This window comes from Tachyglossus aculeatus, chromosome X4, assembly GCF_015852505.1.
Source record: "Tachyglossus aculeatus isolate mTacAcu1 chromosome X4, mTacAcu1.pri, whole genome shotgun sequence".
NCBI classification, from domain to species: domain Eukaryota; kingdom Metazoa; phylum Chordata; class Mammalia; order Monotremata; family Tachyglossidae; genus Tachyglossus; species Tachyglossus aculeatus.
Genome location: NC_052098.1, coordinates 49,911,647 through 49,929,145, shown reverse-complemented (window position 1 = coordinate 49,929,145; position 17,499 = coordinate 49,911,647). Strand labels below are relative to the sequence as shown.

General features: G+C 45.4%; 1 protein-coding gene across 1 annotated transcript in view; it reads left to right on the top strand.

The window, feature by feature from the left end:
* Positions 1 to 4,728: 4,728 nt before the first annotated feature.
* B4GALT1 (beta-1,4-galactosyltransferase 1) overlaps positions 4,729 to 17,499 on the top strand; it is a 71,211-nt gene continuing 58,440 nt past the window's right edge. The window contains exons 1-3 of the mRNA XM_038769497.1: positions 4,729 to 4,861; positions 5,083 to 5,170; positions 6,340 to 6,751. Of these exons, the coding sequence (XP_038625425.1) occupies positions 6,412 to 6,751 (340 nt within the window). The 5' untranslated portion in view covers positions 4,729 to 4,861; positions 5,083 to 5,170; positions 6,340 to 6,411. The remainder of the gene's footprint in view (positions 4,862 to 5,082; positions 5,171 to 6,339; positions 6,752 to 17,499) is intronic.

The window sequence follows — 17,499 nt, the reverse complement described above, 5'->3', positions numbered from 1 at the left end:
ACCAATTCTAAGATCTCCATAGTTTTCTTAGACCTTCAAAGGCATGTGATACCTTCAAGTTAGGGTTCTACAACCCAAGACTTAGAATCTGTTCACTGGGAGTTCTGTTCTCTCTCGTGCATTTGTGGATGTGGGAACCCTGAATGAATAGCTGCATTTGGGCTACCAGTCTCCTAATCAATCGATCGATGGCATTTATTGAGCGCTTACTATGTGCAGAGTACTGAACTGAGTGCCCGGCAGCCAGCCAGTGGTTCGTCTGCTGCTTGTTCCCAAGCGAATACTGCTCAATCTTGTCAGATTCTGGTGAGAAAAGAAAATACGGGAAACTTCCTTGCAGCTGGTCAGGATCCTCACCTTCCCCAGCTTCTGAGGTCCCTGCTTTTGGGACTGGGCAGGTTCCAGTGTTTAAAACCTTACCTGAGGGGGTTTCCATCTCCCCAGCAGGGGTTCCCTCTAGACTGTAAGTAAACTTGTGGGCAGGGAATGTGTCTATTTTTGTATTGTACTCTCCTAAGCTCTTAGTACAGTGCTCTGCTCACAGTAAGTGCTCAATAAATACGATTGATTGGGGAGAGTGAATGTGTTAACCATCTTTCTGTGACAACGTAGAACTAAATGCCATCACAGAATTCTGTTACCCAGCCAGATGCCACTGTCCATCAATGCAATGATCGACAAGAAAGTAGAAAAATCAAATCAAGGAGGCAGCATGGCAACAGGACTCGGACCAAACTGAAGATCTACGGCTGTAGCTCTATCTGCCCCTTCTTCTCCACCCAGACTGCCACCACAGTGATCCAAGCCCTTATCATATCTCACCTCAACTACTGCATCAGCTTCCTTCCTGACCTCCCTGCCTCCTGCCTCTCTCATCTCTAGGCCACATTTCACTCTGATGCCTGGATCATTTTTCTCAAAAGTCATTCAGTCCACATCTCCCCACTTCTCAAAAACCTCCATTGGTTGCCTATCCACCTCTACATCAAAGAGAAACTCCTTATCGTCGTGTTTTATGGTACTCAATCAGCTCTCACCCTCCTACCTTACCTCGCTGATCTCCTATGACAACCCAGCCTGCACACTTCGCTCCTCTAATGCCAACCCACTCACTGTACCTCTATCTTATCCGTCTCACCCACCCCTCTGGCTTGGAACTCCATCCCCCTTCATATCCATATGTCCACCACTCTCCCCACCTTCAGAGCCCTACTAAAATCACACTGCTTCCAAAAGGCCTTCCCTGACTAAGCCCCCATTTCCCCATGCACTTGGATGTCTATCCCTTAAGTACTTGATACTCACCCCACCCCACCCCCAGAACTTATGTACATATCCCTATACCCTGACATTTTCCCCGACATGGCAGAAGCAGAAGAGGAGAAGGAAGTGAGGACAGTGACTCCTTCTTCCTCCAAATCCCCTCCTTTGGGGAGTGTTCAGGAAATTGGAAATGGGAATGGCTGGGCTAAAACGGTTGGAGCAAGGCTACCTCAGTCAAATTTGATAAAGGAGACTGAATTAGAAAAGATGTGATTTTTGCCTCTCTAGCTGCGGAAGGAGGCAATGGTAACCCAGTTCCGTATTTTTACTGAAGAAATTATGTGGATCCACCACCATAACGATTGCAGATGGAGGTGGGGCGTTCTGGGAGAGATGTGTCCATGGAGTGGCTATGGGTGGGAAATGACTCAACAGCATAAGACAAGGCAAGACATGGAACCGTTAGGTTCTTCCTCCTTCTAAACTGTGAGCCCGTTGTGGGCATGGATTGTCCCTCTTTGTTGCTGAATTGTACTTTCCAAGGGTTTAGTACAGTACTCTGCACACAGTAAGCGCTCAATAAATACGATTGAATGAAAGAATAAGAGGTGCCCACACTGCCAACCACGGAAAAACAACAGACATTATATCCTACTCCACTAGGTGGTGCTAGCCATTATGTAAAAGAACTGGGAATCTTAGGGTAGGAAAGTATTCACCTTAATTTAGCTTTGTCCATTTATTAGATACAGGATTGGGATCTCTTTCAAAGGTAGTGATTGTAGGGGCATTTACAAGTCATTCAGGGACACAGTATAACCACCTCTAGCCCTGTTGTTGGTCCAGCAGGTTCACGCCATTGAATAACTATCCTATATCTGCTACCCAGATCGTCTTTCTTAAACATAATGCAGACCACATCATTCCGCTCCTCAAAATCCTCTAATCCTCTGAACTCTGAATTTCTGTTGGTCCCCATCCAACAGAAATTACTGACCACTGGCTTCAAAGCACTCCACCAGCAATCGTTTTACCAATCCGCTCTCTTCACCTGTTACGCCCTAACTTGCTCTCTTCTCTACCCCCTGCCACTATACTTTGAGGAGCAGCGTGGCCGAATGGAAGAAGCCCGGGCCTGGGAGTTAGGGAACCTGGGCTCTAGTCCCAACTCTGTACTTGCCTGCTGTGTGACCTTGGGCAAGTCACTTCTCTTTGCCTCGGTTTCCTCATCTGTAAAATGGGGTTTCAATACTTGTTCTCCCTCCTACTTAGACCATGAGCCCCATGTGGGACAGGGACTGTGTCTGACCCGATGATCTTCTATCTACCTCAGCGCTTGGCACATAGTAAGCCCTAAAAACCATTATTATTAACACTGCTCTGAGAATTGGGTTCTGCCATCAGTGGTGAAGGTTTCTGACCAAAGAGAAGCAGTGTGGCTCAGTGGAAAGAGCACGGGCTTTGGAGTCAGAAGTCATGGGTTCAAATCCCTGCTCCACCACTTGTCAGCTGTGTGACTTTGGGCAAGTCACTTAACTTCTCTGTGCCTCAGTTCCCTCATCTGTAAAATGGGGATTAAGACTGTGAGCCCCATGTGGGACAACCTGATCACCTTGTATCCCCCCAGCGCTTAGAACAGTGCTTTGGACATAGTAAGCGCTTAACAAATACCATTATTATTATTATTATTATTATTATTAAAGAACCACCCAGGGCACTCAGTGAGGTGAAGAGGCCCAGCAGGAAAAATAGCTAACATTCATTCATTCATTCAATCATATTTATTGTGTGCTTACTGTGTGCAGAGAACTGTACTAAGCACTTGGGAAGTACAAGTCGGCAACATATAGAGACAGTCCCTACCCAACAACGGACTCACAGTCTAGAAGATGGGCTCACAGTCTAGAAGATGGGCGGCAAAGACCACAGTGGCTACCAAGGCAACTGTCTGCCGGGTCATGGGGCTATGGCACAGCAACAACCCTATGCTGCGATCACTTTGGCTGCAAATGGGTCCTGCGTGAAAAATATCTTTGTGTGCACTTTGCACTGCACTGCCCACCTACTCACTCGTTACACTCTGTGTCTCAGCAGGAACACATCTGACCCCAGGAGGAGAGCATGAGAGTATGTTGGGCAAAAGCACTAACACTAATTCCTTCATACAGGTTCTTGGTCCTGGATTCATTCACTCAGTAGTATTTATTAAGCACCTACGTGCTGGGAAGAAATTCACAGGTGAAGAGTAGAAACGGTCCCTGGGCCTTAAGGGACTCACAATCTAAAAATAAGCAGGAGGAAGGTCGGTGATGGAAACTAAAGGAAAGATAGAACAATAAAAGCAAAAAAACAGACAAGACAAGGGCAACGGTGATAACAGTATACTCTGCAGAAAGGTGTGGCTAAAGGAAAAGATTCATGCTCCTCTCTGTTCAGGCAGAGCTGTTCAGAGTCCAACAGATAGAACAGATGCTGCACGACTGCCCCAGCGCCAGTGTTCTAAAAGTTCGGAAAGCTTCGCCTTGACACTTCATTCTTACCCAGTCGTTGCTGAAGGTAAGCAGGGTGGTCCATCATTATCCTCATCCACCTATTCATCCACCATTACCACTCATCCAAAACCCTAGTTGGAATGGAAGTACAGTGTTATAGAAAAGTCAAAAGCAAGGGAAGTCCTGTAGTAAGAATTTCATAGAACTTCAAGATTTTCCCCCAAAACCATTTCCAGTGCCTCACAATGGCAACTAGGTTTTCAGTCCTTTTGAGTCTCTTAAACCAGAGAAGACCTAAATAAAAGGAGATTTTAACATTAAAACCACTGATTTGCCTGAATTCCTGTTTCCAAGCAATTTTCCAATCAATCAATGGTATTTATTGAGCACTTACTGTGTGCAGATAGCTGTACCAGGCACTTGGAAGAGTACAACACAAAAGATGTGATGGACACAATCCCTGCCCACAATGAGGTTTTCATTCCTCCTTACCTCGCTTCCCTGTTTCTTGCTTTTGATAAGCTGTATTCCAGAGCCACTTTGTTTATTCTCTGGAGGGGGAAGAGTTGAACCGAGAAAGAATTCAGAATTTGAACGGTGATGGTTATGGAGCATATCTGTACCCATAGTGAAGAGCCAAAGAAAAATTCCTTCATCCTGTCCTTTCTCCAAAAAACTCAGAAGAGGGAGTCTTGAAATTTGTCAGGAGGCCCGCTAGGTGATAAGCTACCTAGAGTTTCATTTTATTCCAACCCCTTTCAGGATCACCTAAATTCAAAAGGTTAGAGATGAGCGCCTTGCAGTTCCTGGGGTTATTATTATCATTTTTACTATTATTATCTTATTTTGGACAACTTCGCTCTCCCAGGGTGGGGCTTCTTTGGTTCCCATGGCAACCTTCCTTGTGCTATTGTGTTGAGGCCTTGGTGGGGAGGCGGGTGTGGAATGGAAGCTCATCTGAAGCTGTAGTGCCTCAGGGAAGGCAATTCACCACTGAACCCCGCGCTGGCGCTGGCTCCCCGGCAATTACAGGGCCTCTTTTGGTTTGTCTTTACCTGTCCGGGCAACAGGAATTGTTTGGAGGTTTTTCAATGATCTAAGAAACGGTAGTTTACAGGACCCAAGCTCTGGAACAAGGGAGTGGGAGGGAGAATTGGGGGAAGTGGGAGGGAGAGATGCCGTTAGGAGATGGGAGTTAGGGGGGAACGGTTCCTCAATTTCTCCCCCATTATCCCTCACAAATGCCCCGCAAGTATCCCCATCATCCCGCCGAGGCCAAACTCTCAAAAGAGGAAGTTAAGAGGATCTGCTGTTTCTCCCAATCTAGCAGCCGCGACCTCCCGTTTGAGTTGAAGGATTTGGGGGATCCGCAGCCTCTTTAGCTAAACCTGAGGCAGGAAACTCGCACGAAGGAGGTAAGCAAACAGAAGCTCACTGGAAAGAGCAAGGGCTTGGGAGCCAGAGGTCATGGGTTCTAATCGCAGCTCCGCCACTTTTCAGCTGTGACTTTGGACAAGTCACTTAACTTCTCTGTGCCTCAGTAACCTCATCTGTAAAATGGGGATTCAGATCGTGAGCCCCATGTGGGACAACCTGGTCACCTTGTATCCTACCAGCGCTTAGAACAGTGCTTTGCACATAGTAAGTGCTTAACAAATACCATCATTATTATACGTATTTATTGAGCGCTTGCTATGTGCAAAGCACTGTACTAATCGCTATATATAACAACAGACACATTCCTGCCCACAACGAGCTAACTGAAGAACCAGAAATAAGGGTGGGAGGGGCACTAGGTTTCCTTTAACTAGTACATGGGTGGAGGGGCGACACGGAGGGAAAACCCCCGAAGACTAAGCAAAGTATACAAGATGACTGCTTCCTGTCTTGAAAGGGGCCCCCCTTTTTATTATTTTGAAGACCCAAACTATACACCCCGCCCCGGTTTTCGGAGAGGAAGGAAGCGGCATTCTCGGGGCTGGTGTCTTTGACCCGCAGCAGAGGCGTACAGTGCTGCTTTGAGAAGTCGCAAGAGAAAAAAAAAAAAGGAGGATGGCTTAGAGCTGGCCGAGTTCGTCGTGGGCAGGGAACGTGTTGTTAAGTGTCCCCTCCCCAGCGCTTAGTACAGTGCCCAGCGCACAGTAAGCGCTCAGTAAGTACCGATCGATCGGGAGTAGGAATAAACGGCAGGAGCAGTTGCTCCCGATCCTCCCTCGCTTCTCACGTCCCGCCTCGGATCCAAAAGGGGGGGCCAGGGGGAGAAGTGGTCGGGCTCGGGTAGCGGCCGCTGCTTCTCCTGGCGCGGGAGGGCCCCCGAAGGCGCGGAGAGCAGGGGCAACTTGGGAGAAACAACACGGCCAGATCCTGGAGGTCTCTGGGAGGGGGAGAGGGACGGTGTATCGCTTTCCCGGTCTTCCTGATCTTTGCAGGAGGAAAGGGGGGTGGGGGAGGGAAGAGGGGGAGAGAGGAGGCCCGCCCAGTCCGCTCCCCCCGCCCTCCCGGAGCTGGCTGCTGCTGCTGCTGCTGCCGCTCCTCCTCTTCCCCTCCCCGCCCCCCTGCCGAGAAACACACTCCTCCCACGCAGAGAGCTCGAGCCCCTCGCTGCGAGCGGCCGCCGGCCTTGGGGCTGCGCCTCCGCCTCCGTCCGGGGGCGAAGATGAAGGAGCCACTGCTCGGCGGCGTGGCCATGCCCGGCACGTTCCTCCAGAAGGCTTGCCGGCTGCTCGTGGTCTTCTGCGCCCTGCACCTTACCATCACCTTGGTCTACTACTTGTCCGGCCGAGACTTCGGCGTCCTGCAGCTCTTCTCCGAGAACCAGCAGAGCCAAGACCTGCGGGGCGCGGCGGAGGGGGCGGCGGCGGCCACCGCCGGGCAGCGGCGGGCGGGGCAGCCGGCCACGGAGAAGCCCCTCAAGTTGGCGACCGAGGGAGCGGAGCCGGAGAGCCAAACGCGGGACTCGACACCAGCGGATTGCCCCGACCCCTCCCCGTTGCTGGGTAAGATTCACTTTCCTCCCTTGCCCCGGACCCCCTCCTCTGGAGCCCAAGTGGAGCTCCAGGCCCGGGGGTAATTTCATTAGAAGCTGGGGGTGGGGGGAGCAGGTGAAGGACCTAATCCCCCTCCACCACCACAAGCGGAAAATGTGAAGATGGGGGGGTGTCCCCGGCGCCCCTTAGTGGGGGTCGTTTCTGACAACTTAGTTGGGCCGAGCGCATCAGTTTCCCTCGTGCTTCTCCCAAGCCACCTCCCCCCCTGCCCTTTTCGGGTTCTCTCCCCCGCCCAACAGTCTCTGCTGTTATTTTGTTGATTTTTTGTTGTTGTTTTTTTTTAAATAAAAAGCCTAGATCATTTTGGCCGGAGTTGCCCCCAATCCATCTCTGTGCTTTCTTCTCCCTCCGCTTTGACCTCGGGCTCAAGGAACCGGGAAAACGCTCTTCTTTGGTCGACCCTGATAAGGGTAGCAGCTACTACGGAGCCCTTGGCTGGATGATGTTGTTATTATCGTTGTCGTTGTTTTTGTTTTTCCCGTATCCACCCAAGGAAAGTTAGCAGTTTGCTCCTTCCTCGGAAAATTGAGGGTACTAGCCGCATCTTCAAGCCGATCAAGTAGAAGTTTTATTTAGTTCAGAAAGAACCGTGTGACCGTTGACCCTGGTGAAGTAATAATACTTTAACTATGGCTATTTACATGAAGCACGCAGTAAAAGCCGAATCTTGGAAGAGAAGTCCACCCTGTAAAGTGTGAAATTCAGAGTTGTTCCGTTATTCGAGTCCGGTTGAAATTGGAACTCGAATCCCGTTTACGTCAGTTTTATAGAGAAGTCACTCATAAAGGGGATTGGGCAAAAGTGGAGGAAAAGGTGTTCCTTGAACGACACAAAATCTGTAATATAATCAGTCCTCATCAGTCTTTTAAAAAAAAAAAACAACGACCCAAACTGGCTGCCTTCTAAGGGACAGGTTTTGAAACAGGTAGTTCCTTATTTCTAAAATCAGATTTTGAAGAATGCTGTTTTTCAAGGAAGAGTTTTTATTAGTTGGGAAGATGCAATTTGTAACTTTATCAAAGTACGGCCAAGGTTACTGGTAGTTACTCAACTTCCTCTGTTAATGTCGTAATATTTATATACTTTTCAAAGCATGAAGAACCATCTGATCCATTTGAAGTAGTGAAGTGGAACTTAGTTGTTAAATTTAGCTATCTTGCTGAAGAGGCTGGATTTTTATCGTATTAAGAAGGAAGTCTTTGGATGCTGTAATTTTGAAAAAATGAATCTGTAAGAAATCACTTTTAGAGATTCTTTACATGAAAATTAGTCGCCTGCTGACTGAGACATTGAAGTGTCCTTAAATTCCTACAGTTTGAAAGATTTACTTCCTGATGTTAAGTAAGCAGCTTTTAAAATAGGTCCAGATAACTATTTGGGGATGGGGGAGGGAATTCAGTTTGACAATTTAAGAATCCCCACTATTTTAGCAGGAAGGTTAGCATGCAAATTAGTAAACAAAGAACAGATTGAGTTTTCTTTAAATCATTACTATTGCATGACATCTCTGCTGTTTTCACACCGATTTACTGGTTATCAAATTGATTTCCTAAATTAACTTAGTATATCCATATAATATTGATTTTCTGTATGATGTATGATGTATTTTCTGTATGATGATTTTCTGATCGATGCTGTAATGTAGGAAGACCTAATTTTCACATATTAACTGCTTATATTGTACATTTCAACTGCTTGGACTAACATGGAGTTTCCTGAAAATTCCACATTATCTGCTTGTAGGCATAGTTTGGACTGAGAAGCTGTTTTTAAACTGTAAAGATCATTTTTTTCTGTTTTAGGGAAGTTTCATGTGGATTCCAATTAGAGCAACTCTGAGATCAAATGCATTTGTCTGTGAGAGCCTGAAGGTGTTTATAAGCAAGGACATGTAAATAAAAGGCCAGTTGTTTGACCACTTGTGGGAGATTTTGAGAGCAGTAGAAGACACTGTATATGGTCTAACTGTTCACACTTTTGCAGATCCATTCCCTAGTGCGGAACGGTCAGTATGTCCTCTCTGCAGCAATCAGTTTTACTGTTGAAACAGGATTATTGGCCAGTTACCCAGTTTTATGGGCTATTACTTACTTATTGTTTTTAAAGTTCCAGTAAAAAGTTTAATAATAATTGTGGTATTTAAGCACTTACTCTCCATCAAGCACTGTTCTAATCACTGGGGTAGATGCAGTATATTCAGGTCAAATGCAGTCCCTGTCCCACAGTGGGCGGGAAAACAGGTATTGAACACCCATCTTGCAGATGGAGAAGCTGAGGCCCAAAGAAGTGAAATGACTTGCCCAAGATCACACCAGCAGACAAGTGGCAGAGCCGGGATTAGACCCCAGATCCTCTGACTCCCAGGCCTGTGCTTTTTCCATTAGGCCACACTGCTCCTCTTGGTTGAAGTCTGGTTTGCTTTTGGTTATTTCACTGGTGCTAATGGGAAAAGATAAGAAAGCTAAGTACTGAGCAGGTTGACTGCACAAACAAAGCATTGATTTGTGTGTGTTTGTGTGTGTGTGTGTGTGTTGCCCAGTGCTACTTTTGCAGTTGATAATACTCCTACCTGGATGTGGGCATCTTGTAAATAGTTCACAACCTGCAGACCCAACAGGTTCTCATCTTTATTTTGGGTCCACATCTCCAACTAACTGTCAAGAAGGGTTCTCCCAGGAATCGCTGTGATATGATTTGACCACCCTTTTAATTCTCTGAGGCATTTATTTTAGAAGTCCATAGCCAAGTTTAGGTAGTATTCCTGTTTGACTTTACTCATTATGGTCTAGACCTTTTCTTGCTGACTCCACACTCTACTGGGTACATTTTAGTTTCTGTTTCACCTCTCCCGATACATAGGCGTCATTTCTCTGACTATTGAAAAGCACCTTGATTTGTGTGAAGAGAAAGCCCAGTACATTTTACCATTGAGCTAGAGTACTTTAAGCTTAAACAAAGCCATGAGATAACCCTCCATCCTCAAGAGGTTTACAGGCCTGCCAGCCAAGCTCAAGTCAAGTAATAAAAATTGACCCTTCAAGAAATTGATTCTTCTAGACTGTGAGCCCACTGTTGGGTAGGGACCATCTCTATATGTTGCCAACTTGTACTTCCCAAGCGCTTAGTACAGTGCTCTGCACACAGTAAGCGCTCAATAAATACGATTGAATGAATGAATGAATGACCCAGGCTTGGGCCAGTTTCAGACAGCGAAGATCATGTAGTCTTTATTTCATATTTCCTTGGGTCTTTGAGGATGTCAGCCCACCCTAATGATAAGATGGGAGGGACAGAGAAACACTCCACTTTCATTGGCTTCTGTCAGTGACTTGAAAAGCCAAAGATTCAGAGCCCCTTGATCTGGTCAAAGCAGAGTAACAGAATCATGGTGTTCAGGTCTGAACTGGAGTGTGGTGGGGGGGGGAGGGGGCGGGGGAACGTTAGGGTAAGACACACCTTACCCTAGCCCAGCTCTAACCTTCCCGACTTTTCTTTTGCCCTGCTCTCAGGCTTGGGACCGGTGGATTCTCTGAACTGCTCTGGGCCTGGGCAAGAGCTGTGGTGGAGGACTGAGCCCAAACTCAAGGGCCAGGTTTTGGTTGAGGGGATTAAGTGAGTGAGGGAAGTTGAGCCTGGCTGGAAAAGCGATTGGAGCATTGGGCTGGGCCCGGATGCTGCATTCAAAATGGATCTTTGGGTCAAGACTAGTTTGGTTTGGGACTGAAGATTTCAACCTGGGCAAACCTCAATCCCCCTCATCTCATTTGGTCTGTGGTCCCTTACTCAGCTGTTCAAATGAATTCTGAATACGTACATTGAAAAGTTTGTCAAGCTCTCCTGTCTACATAGAATCAAAGTTGTTGTTGTCTTAGAGTTCTCTAGACTGTGAGCTCATTGTGGGCTCATGTGTCTACCCATTCTGTATCGTACTCTCCCAAACACTTAGTACAGTGCTTTGCACACAGTGAGCGCTCAGTGAATACCATTGATCGGAGACAGTCTTATTATCAAGCACCAAGTCTTTCCGATTCAGAGCGACTGTCTTCTGCCATAGTCCGTAACCTTTCTAACGGTTCTTCCGTTATCGTTGTTATGGTCTCTATCCATCTAGCTGCTGGTCTGCCTCTCTCTCATTTTCCCTGGACGTTTCCTAGCATTAGTGTCTTCTCCAGAGAATTATCCCTCCTGATTATGGGTTCAAATATGCTAATCTAGTCGAGTTTTTTGGCCTTCTAAAGGCCACTTTGGTTTAATTTGCTCCAAAATCCATTTGTTTGTTTTTCGGGCAGTCCATGGTTTTCACAAAAGCCTTCTCCAGCACCACATTTCAAAATGATGCTTTTTCTGTCCTGTTTTTTCACTGTCCAGCTTTTGGATCCATACGTTGTCACTGGAAGCACCATAGAATTGACAATTTGTATTTTTGTGGCAATTGTTACTTCACCACATTTAATGAGTGGCTTAGGCAGCATTATTATCTAAGAGGCTTGGGGCACAGAGGGCACGGCATTCTACCCTCTTGCTGGTTGGAGCCCTGGGCCCCAGAGAAGTAGGGTCAGGACCAAAATGAATCGAGGAGTGGGTGGTGTCAATCTTCCCTTTCCCAATCTCCCATCCAGCTGCCCCCACAGCTCAGTCCCACCTCCCACAAGAGCAGGCCAGCAGGATGAATATTGAAGGGGATTAGGGAGACTCACCAGCCTTCCTTCCCTCACCCACCCTTCAGTCCCTGCTGGATGCTGCTTGCCTTTCGAACCAGCAGCTACTTTGGGCTGTAGTCACCTGTCTAAACAATTATATGGAAAGGGCGGCTGGGTGAGTGCTTCTGTATGTGTGTTCGGTTTTGTCTTTGGTTTTTTGTTTCTTTACTTTCACTCTTTTGCTCCTAGATGTGTTTGTCTCTTGCTTCTGATCTTGTTTTTTTCTCTCTCCTTCTATCCCTCCTCCCACCCCATCTTTTTATGGTATTTAAGTACTTATGTGTCAAGCACTGTTCTAAGCACTGGGGTAGATACAAATTAAGCAGGTTGGACACAGTCCCTGTCCCACATGGGGTTCACAGTCTAGGAGGGAGAATAGGTATTGGATCCCCATTTTGCAGTTGAGGAAACTGAGGCACGGAGAAGTTAAGTGACTTGCCCAAGCATTTGGCAGAGCTGGGATGAAACCCAGGTGCTCTGACTTCCAGGTCCATACTCTTTCCACTAGGCCATGCTACTTCTCACCCAGCTGCCTCCCCTCCTTTCCAAGAAAGGGAAGATTTTCCCCTCTTGCTCAGCAACCTAGAGATAGAAAACCACAGACATACATCATCCCTACTCCCACCTATATACATCTTCTCTCCCCCCCACACTTCAGAGTCACAGTTCCCCAACCTACTCACCTCACATACATATATCCATATTTCCCTCCCATATATAATGCATGGATGTGCATATTTATATGCCTCTATACATGACCCCCTCCCATATTTATGAAGGAACTACTTGCATGTAGAGAACCATAGAATCATGTTTAAATTCAGAAGCAGGAATCGAGACTTGACTCCAGGAGACACACACAACTAGTACACAGAAGGGTGAAAAAGAGGACGAGAGTGTGACAGAGGACTTGGAAAGGACAGCAATTGCTAGAGAGGGCAAAAAGAGAAATGGATTTGAGAAAAGGAAATCTAAATTAGAGAAAATAAATGCATACTTGAACCTGGGCAAAGATTAGGTACTTTGACTGGAAAAGCTTGTAAAACCTTGGTTCCCTGGCAAACCTTGTAAAACAATTTCACTGTATTGTGAATCAATGGCCTCCCCCGGGGAGGGTCGGATTCTGTGTTCACTCCCACTCCCCACCGGCTCTTTTTCCTCCCCTAGTGAAATGTGAGAAGCCATGGTGGGTGGGATGGGGGAAAGAAGGTAGAGCTTTGCCCAAACTTCCATTCTACATGCTCTTAGCATAGACTTGAGAAATGTAAAAGCCTCAGACCTCTGCAGTCATTCATTGAATCGTATTTATTGAGCACTTACTGTTTGCAGAGCACTGTACTAAGCGCTTGGGAAAGTACAATACAGCAAAGTAATAATTGTGGTTTTTGTTTAAGCGTTTACTATGTTCCAAGCACTGGGGTGGTTACAAGCAAATCGGGTTGGACACAGTTCCTGTCCCACGGGGGGGCTCATAGTCTCAATCCCCATTTTACAGATGAGGTAACTGAGGCACAGAGAAGTTGGGTGACTTGCCTAAGATCACACAGCATACAAGTGGCAGAGCCAGGATAAGAACCCATGACCTTCTGACTCCCAGGACTGTGCATTTCTTGCTGAGGGGAGGTGGAAGACCAGGGGAAAGGGAACACAACTGTAGATCTTTATGGGGGGCAGACAAGAGATGGACGCTCCTCCGTGAAGAGAGGAGACTCTTCCTCTTCGGCTGCGAGCTCCATGTGGGACAAGGACTGTTGGACCTGATTATCTTGTAACCACCCCAGCGCTTAGTAGAGTGCTTGGTGCATAGTAAGTGCTTAACAAATACCACAATTATTTATGAAGAACAGGTCCCTTCAAGCCCTAGGAACAGGTTCTTTAAGGCCAGTTGTGAATGCATACTGTTACCCAAAGCCATGCAATGCTCCAAGTTTCAACCCCTTCAGTAATTTAGGCCAATTTATTTGAGGCTCAGGCATTTTTGACTGCCCTGACACATGCTTGCTTGCTACAGAGTATAATTTGTGAAAGTTTGGTGTTGCTGGAATGCAAGTAGCTTGAGGAAGGACCTGCCTGATTTATGTGGCTCACATGAACACTAAGCAGAAGGTCTTCACTATGCTGAATTGATTACAACTACCTTTCAGGCACCATTGCGGTAGCAGAGGCGATTCTGGTTGCTTAAGTCTGTTGTGTCTCATTAATTTCCTTCGGGGACTACATCCACTGTGGGCAGGGAACATGTCTACCAACTTTTACATTGTTATAGTGTACTCGCCCAAGTGCTTAACACAGTGCTGTGCATGCAGTAAGCACTCAATAAATATGATTGATTGATTCCAAAGGGAGCAACTTCCATTGTGGCTGGGTGCATGGCCCCAGAACATCTTTGAATTTCTGAATCTTGGAGAAAGAGAATTGCAGTAGCATATGTGCACACCCATATTCACCTTCACACCCAGCATGTGTACACATACAAAGACTTGTCCACAGGAGCATTCACACATTCATTCATTCAGACGTATTTATTGAAGGCTTATGGTGTACAGAGCACTGTACTAAGTGCTTGGGAAAGTAAAACACAACAATAAACTGCAATGTTCCTTCCCCACAATGAGCTGACAGTCTAGAGGGGCGGAGATAGACATCAATACAAATAAAGTGATAGGTACTGGGGGGCTGGGAGTGGGGAAGAGCAAAGGGAGCAAGTCAAGGTGAGGCAGAAGGGAGTGGGAGATGAGGAAAAGTGGGGCTTAGTCTGGGAAAGCCTCTTGGAGGGGAGAAGATGTACCTTCAATAAGGCATTGAAGGTGGGGAGAATAATTGTCTGTTGGATTTGAGGAGGGAGGGCATTCCAGGCCAGAGGCTGGATGTGGACTAGGGGTCAGAGGTGAGACAGGTGAGATCGTGACACAGGGAGGTTAGCACTATACACACATACCCATGCTTTCAAGGATGCATGCATGTATTCTCTCTTAAGCATCCAAATGCAGGCTCCCTTTTTTTTTTCCTCTGATGTTGTCTGGCCTCCCTGTATTTAACTTTTCTACTATTTCAGGAACAGAGGGAAAGTGGCTAATGCTCCCCCTTAATTGTAAGCAAGATTGTTAAGAAGCATCCTGGCCTAGTAGAAAGACCACAGGCCTGGGATTTGGAGGACCTGGGTTCTAATCCTGGCTCTGCCACTTGTCTGTCGGGCGACCTTGTACAAGTTCTTAACTTCTCTGTGCCTCCATTTCCTCATCTGTAAAATGGGGATCTATTAACTGTTCTTCCTCCCACTTAGAGTGTGAGCCCCATCTGGGACAGGGACTGTGTCTCATGTGGGACGGGAACTATGTCCAATGTGTTCATCTTGTATCTACCCCAGTGCTTAGTACAGTGCTTAGCATATTATAAGTGCATAACAAATACCATTGTTATTATCATGCTTTTTAACTGACAGTACACGAATGAGTTTCCCTGTAACAGTTGTCATTGCAAATAAGGCACAAGCTTAGGGTTAGCTGTTTAATTCCATCATTTTCCTGCTATATGGCATTTTGGAGAAGACTTTGCCAAATGTGTTCCGAGAGCTGTAATCTTGTCTTGGACCTTGTGCCAGTGGAATTTGTATAGTAATCTTTGGTTGAGGATCCAGGGTTGAGTCCCTGTTAATCAGAAAGAAGTACAAAAAAACCCACAACAATTCAGTGATGGGTGGGCGGGTTTGTGTGTTTGTGTCTTTTTTTTCCATATGGGCATTTTCATTTCTAAAGGAACTAATTTCAAGAAGTTCTGAGCAAGTATAAACAGATCAGAATGAGTCATACTAAACTTGAGCGTGAACACCTGATGGTATAGTCTGACCAGCATTTTGTAACCGGAAGTTCGTCAAAGCCCTAACCTGGGAGTCTAGAATCTACAGATTACACTGAATGCAATAGGCACCCACATTTTCTGTGTGGATTTATTATTGTTGTCACGTTTTTCCAAGGAGCTCAGATCTCATTAACTGACATTGTCTTATAGTCTACCACAGGAGGACTGGTGGTCTAATTTCCATTTTCTAAGGAAAACTGAGGCACTATGAAATATATTGCCCAAAGTTACCATCTTGTCCCATTTCATCACTTCATACTACTGCATATGGGATTCCTCAAATTAGACAGCAAGGAGGTGAAATAATCAAAACATGAGGACAAGAGTAAGTAGTCCCAGGTATTAAATGCCAAGCCGGGGTATTGAAGGTATAATTATCACTCCCACATACTGTTGCATTATTTACCTGTAACCGGATGTCATTTAAGGTAGTGCTAGAGGCCTGACTAAGTTTGGGAGGTGAGTTTTTATTTTGAAAAGTATGCTCCTTTAAAACAAAGAGAAAATGCTAGCGTGGAACCAAAGCATGCTTAAAAAACACTCGTTTAAATGAAATGAGCAGCCGTGCATTGATTTTTTACCGTAACTACCATATTACCTTGGGTCTTAAATGAAACAGTTAAAAAAGCTTACAGGCTTGAAAAAAATTACAAGTCAGCTTCCTGTCACTGGCCGCCTGACGTGTTAATTTCATGTCCATGTGTGAATTGGTGCAAAGTAGGGAAGTCTGTGAGAAATCATCTTTTCTCAGGATCCGGTCACAGGGTAACCAAAAATACGTGATATGGAGTGGTAAAGCAGTTTCTCAGAACATGCTGTACCAAAGCAGGTCTTCAGATAGTGAAACAACATCCATATTTCACGTGGCAGATTGACCATCCCTTTACCATCATTCATTGAGAGCCTGGTCACCCACTGGACACATTTGACCACCCATTCTCATCCATAATTGGGTAGAAGAGGAGGCAGAGGTTTCACCAGGTGACAGAAAAACTGTTTTCATTATTACATCACCTGTGTTAGGAAGCCTATAAACTGTCTAGTGGAAAAACCAAGAACAGGAAAAGAATGGAGAGTCTGATGTGCCGTTGTACTTTTTCAATTTAGCAAACACCTTTGTTATGTTCTTAATTTAAAGAAACCAACGTAGCCTCAGGTTTTTGTTTCTTTTCCCTGACTTCTCTTCCCTCCCCTTGAATAATTGTATAAAGCTGATTTTTAAACTGAAATCATTAGGGGCTTGACACATTGAGATTCTTGTTTTGTGTTAAATCTGAAGTGGTGAGATTCTATCCACCTTTTGCCATAGAAAGAGAACATGAGAAAGTTACACAGAGAGGGATTTGGCATGGTTTAGGAAGTTATTTTATTTGTGTATAAAGGGTATGTGTTCTGAAATCTTTGATTAGGGAAAGAAAATTAGGAGCAAGAACAAGATATTGCACAAAAGATGTTTGAGAGATCTTACTAGAAATCTGAAGTACTAATTAGATTAAAATTGTAATTTTAAAAGAGATTAGTATACTTTAGTGTTTCTGTGATATATGTTCATGTGTGAAACATGGCAAACTCAGATTTGGGGGGAGAGGCGGGGGTGGAAATTGTCATTCTCAAGTAGAACTTTATGGCTTCTATTACTAAGGCTGAAATATCTTTGATTTCAGACTGAGCCTTGGCTATCAAAACTGCTTGGCATTTCTTCACACTCCCACTTAATCATGAACAATTGGTAAAAGCAGCTTGTTAAGGCAATTTGGCAAAGAAAAAAAAGGCAAGAAATTGGAAGAGTAATCAGAAGGACAACACTGAACAATTGCCTGAATTTGTTCTCCCTAAATTCTTTCTTTTCAGAAAAAAATTTTGTTTGTTTCTTTCTGTTTTTCTTCTGACATTCTGAAATAGTAGTAGTAGCCACAGCAATGGTATTTTTTGAGAAATCATTTGGTGCAGATACAAGGTTCTTGGGAAGTACAGAATAAAGTGACATATTTCCCCACTCACAAGGAAGTTACACTTTAAAAATCCTGCATTTCATCATTGCCATGCAGACTGATAAGAAAATTATTTACATGGGTTTTTTTCAGTGTAATCGCTGATCTTTATTATTTTAGGTTGACATTAACGTTGTGGAGGTGGATA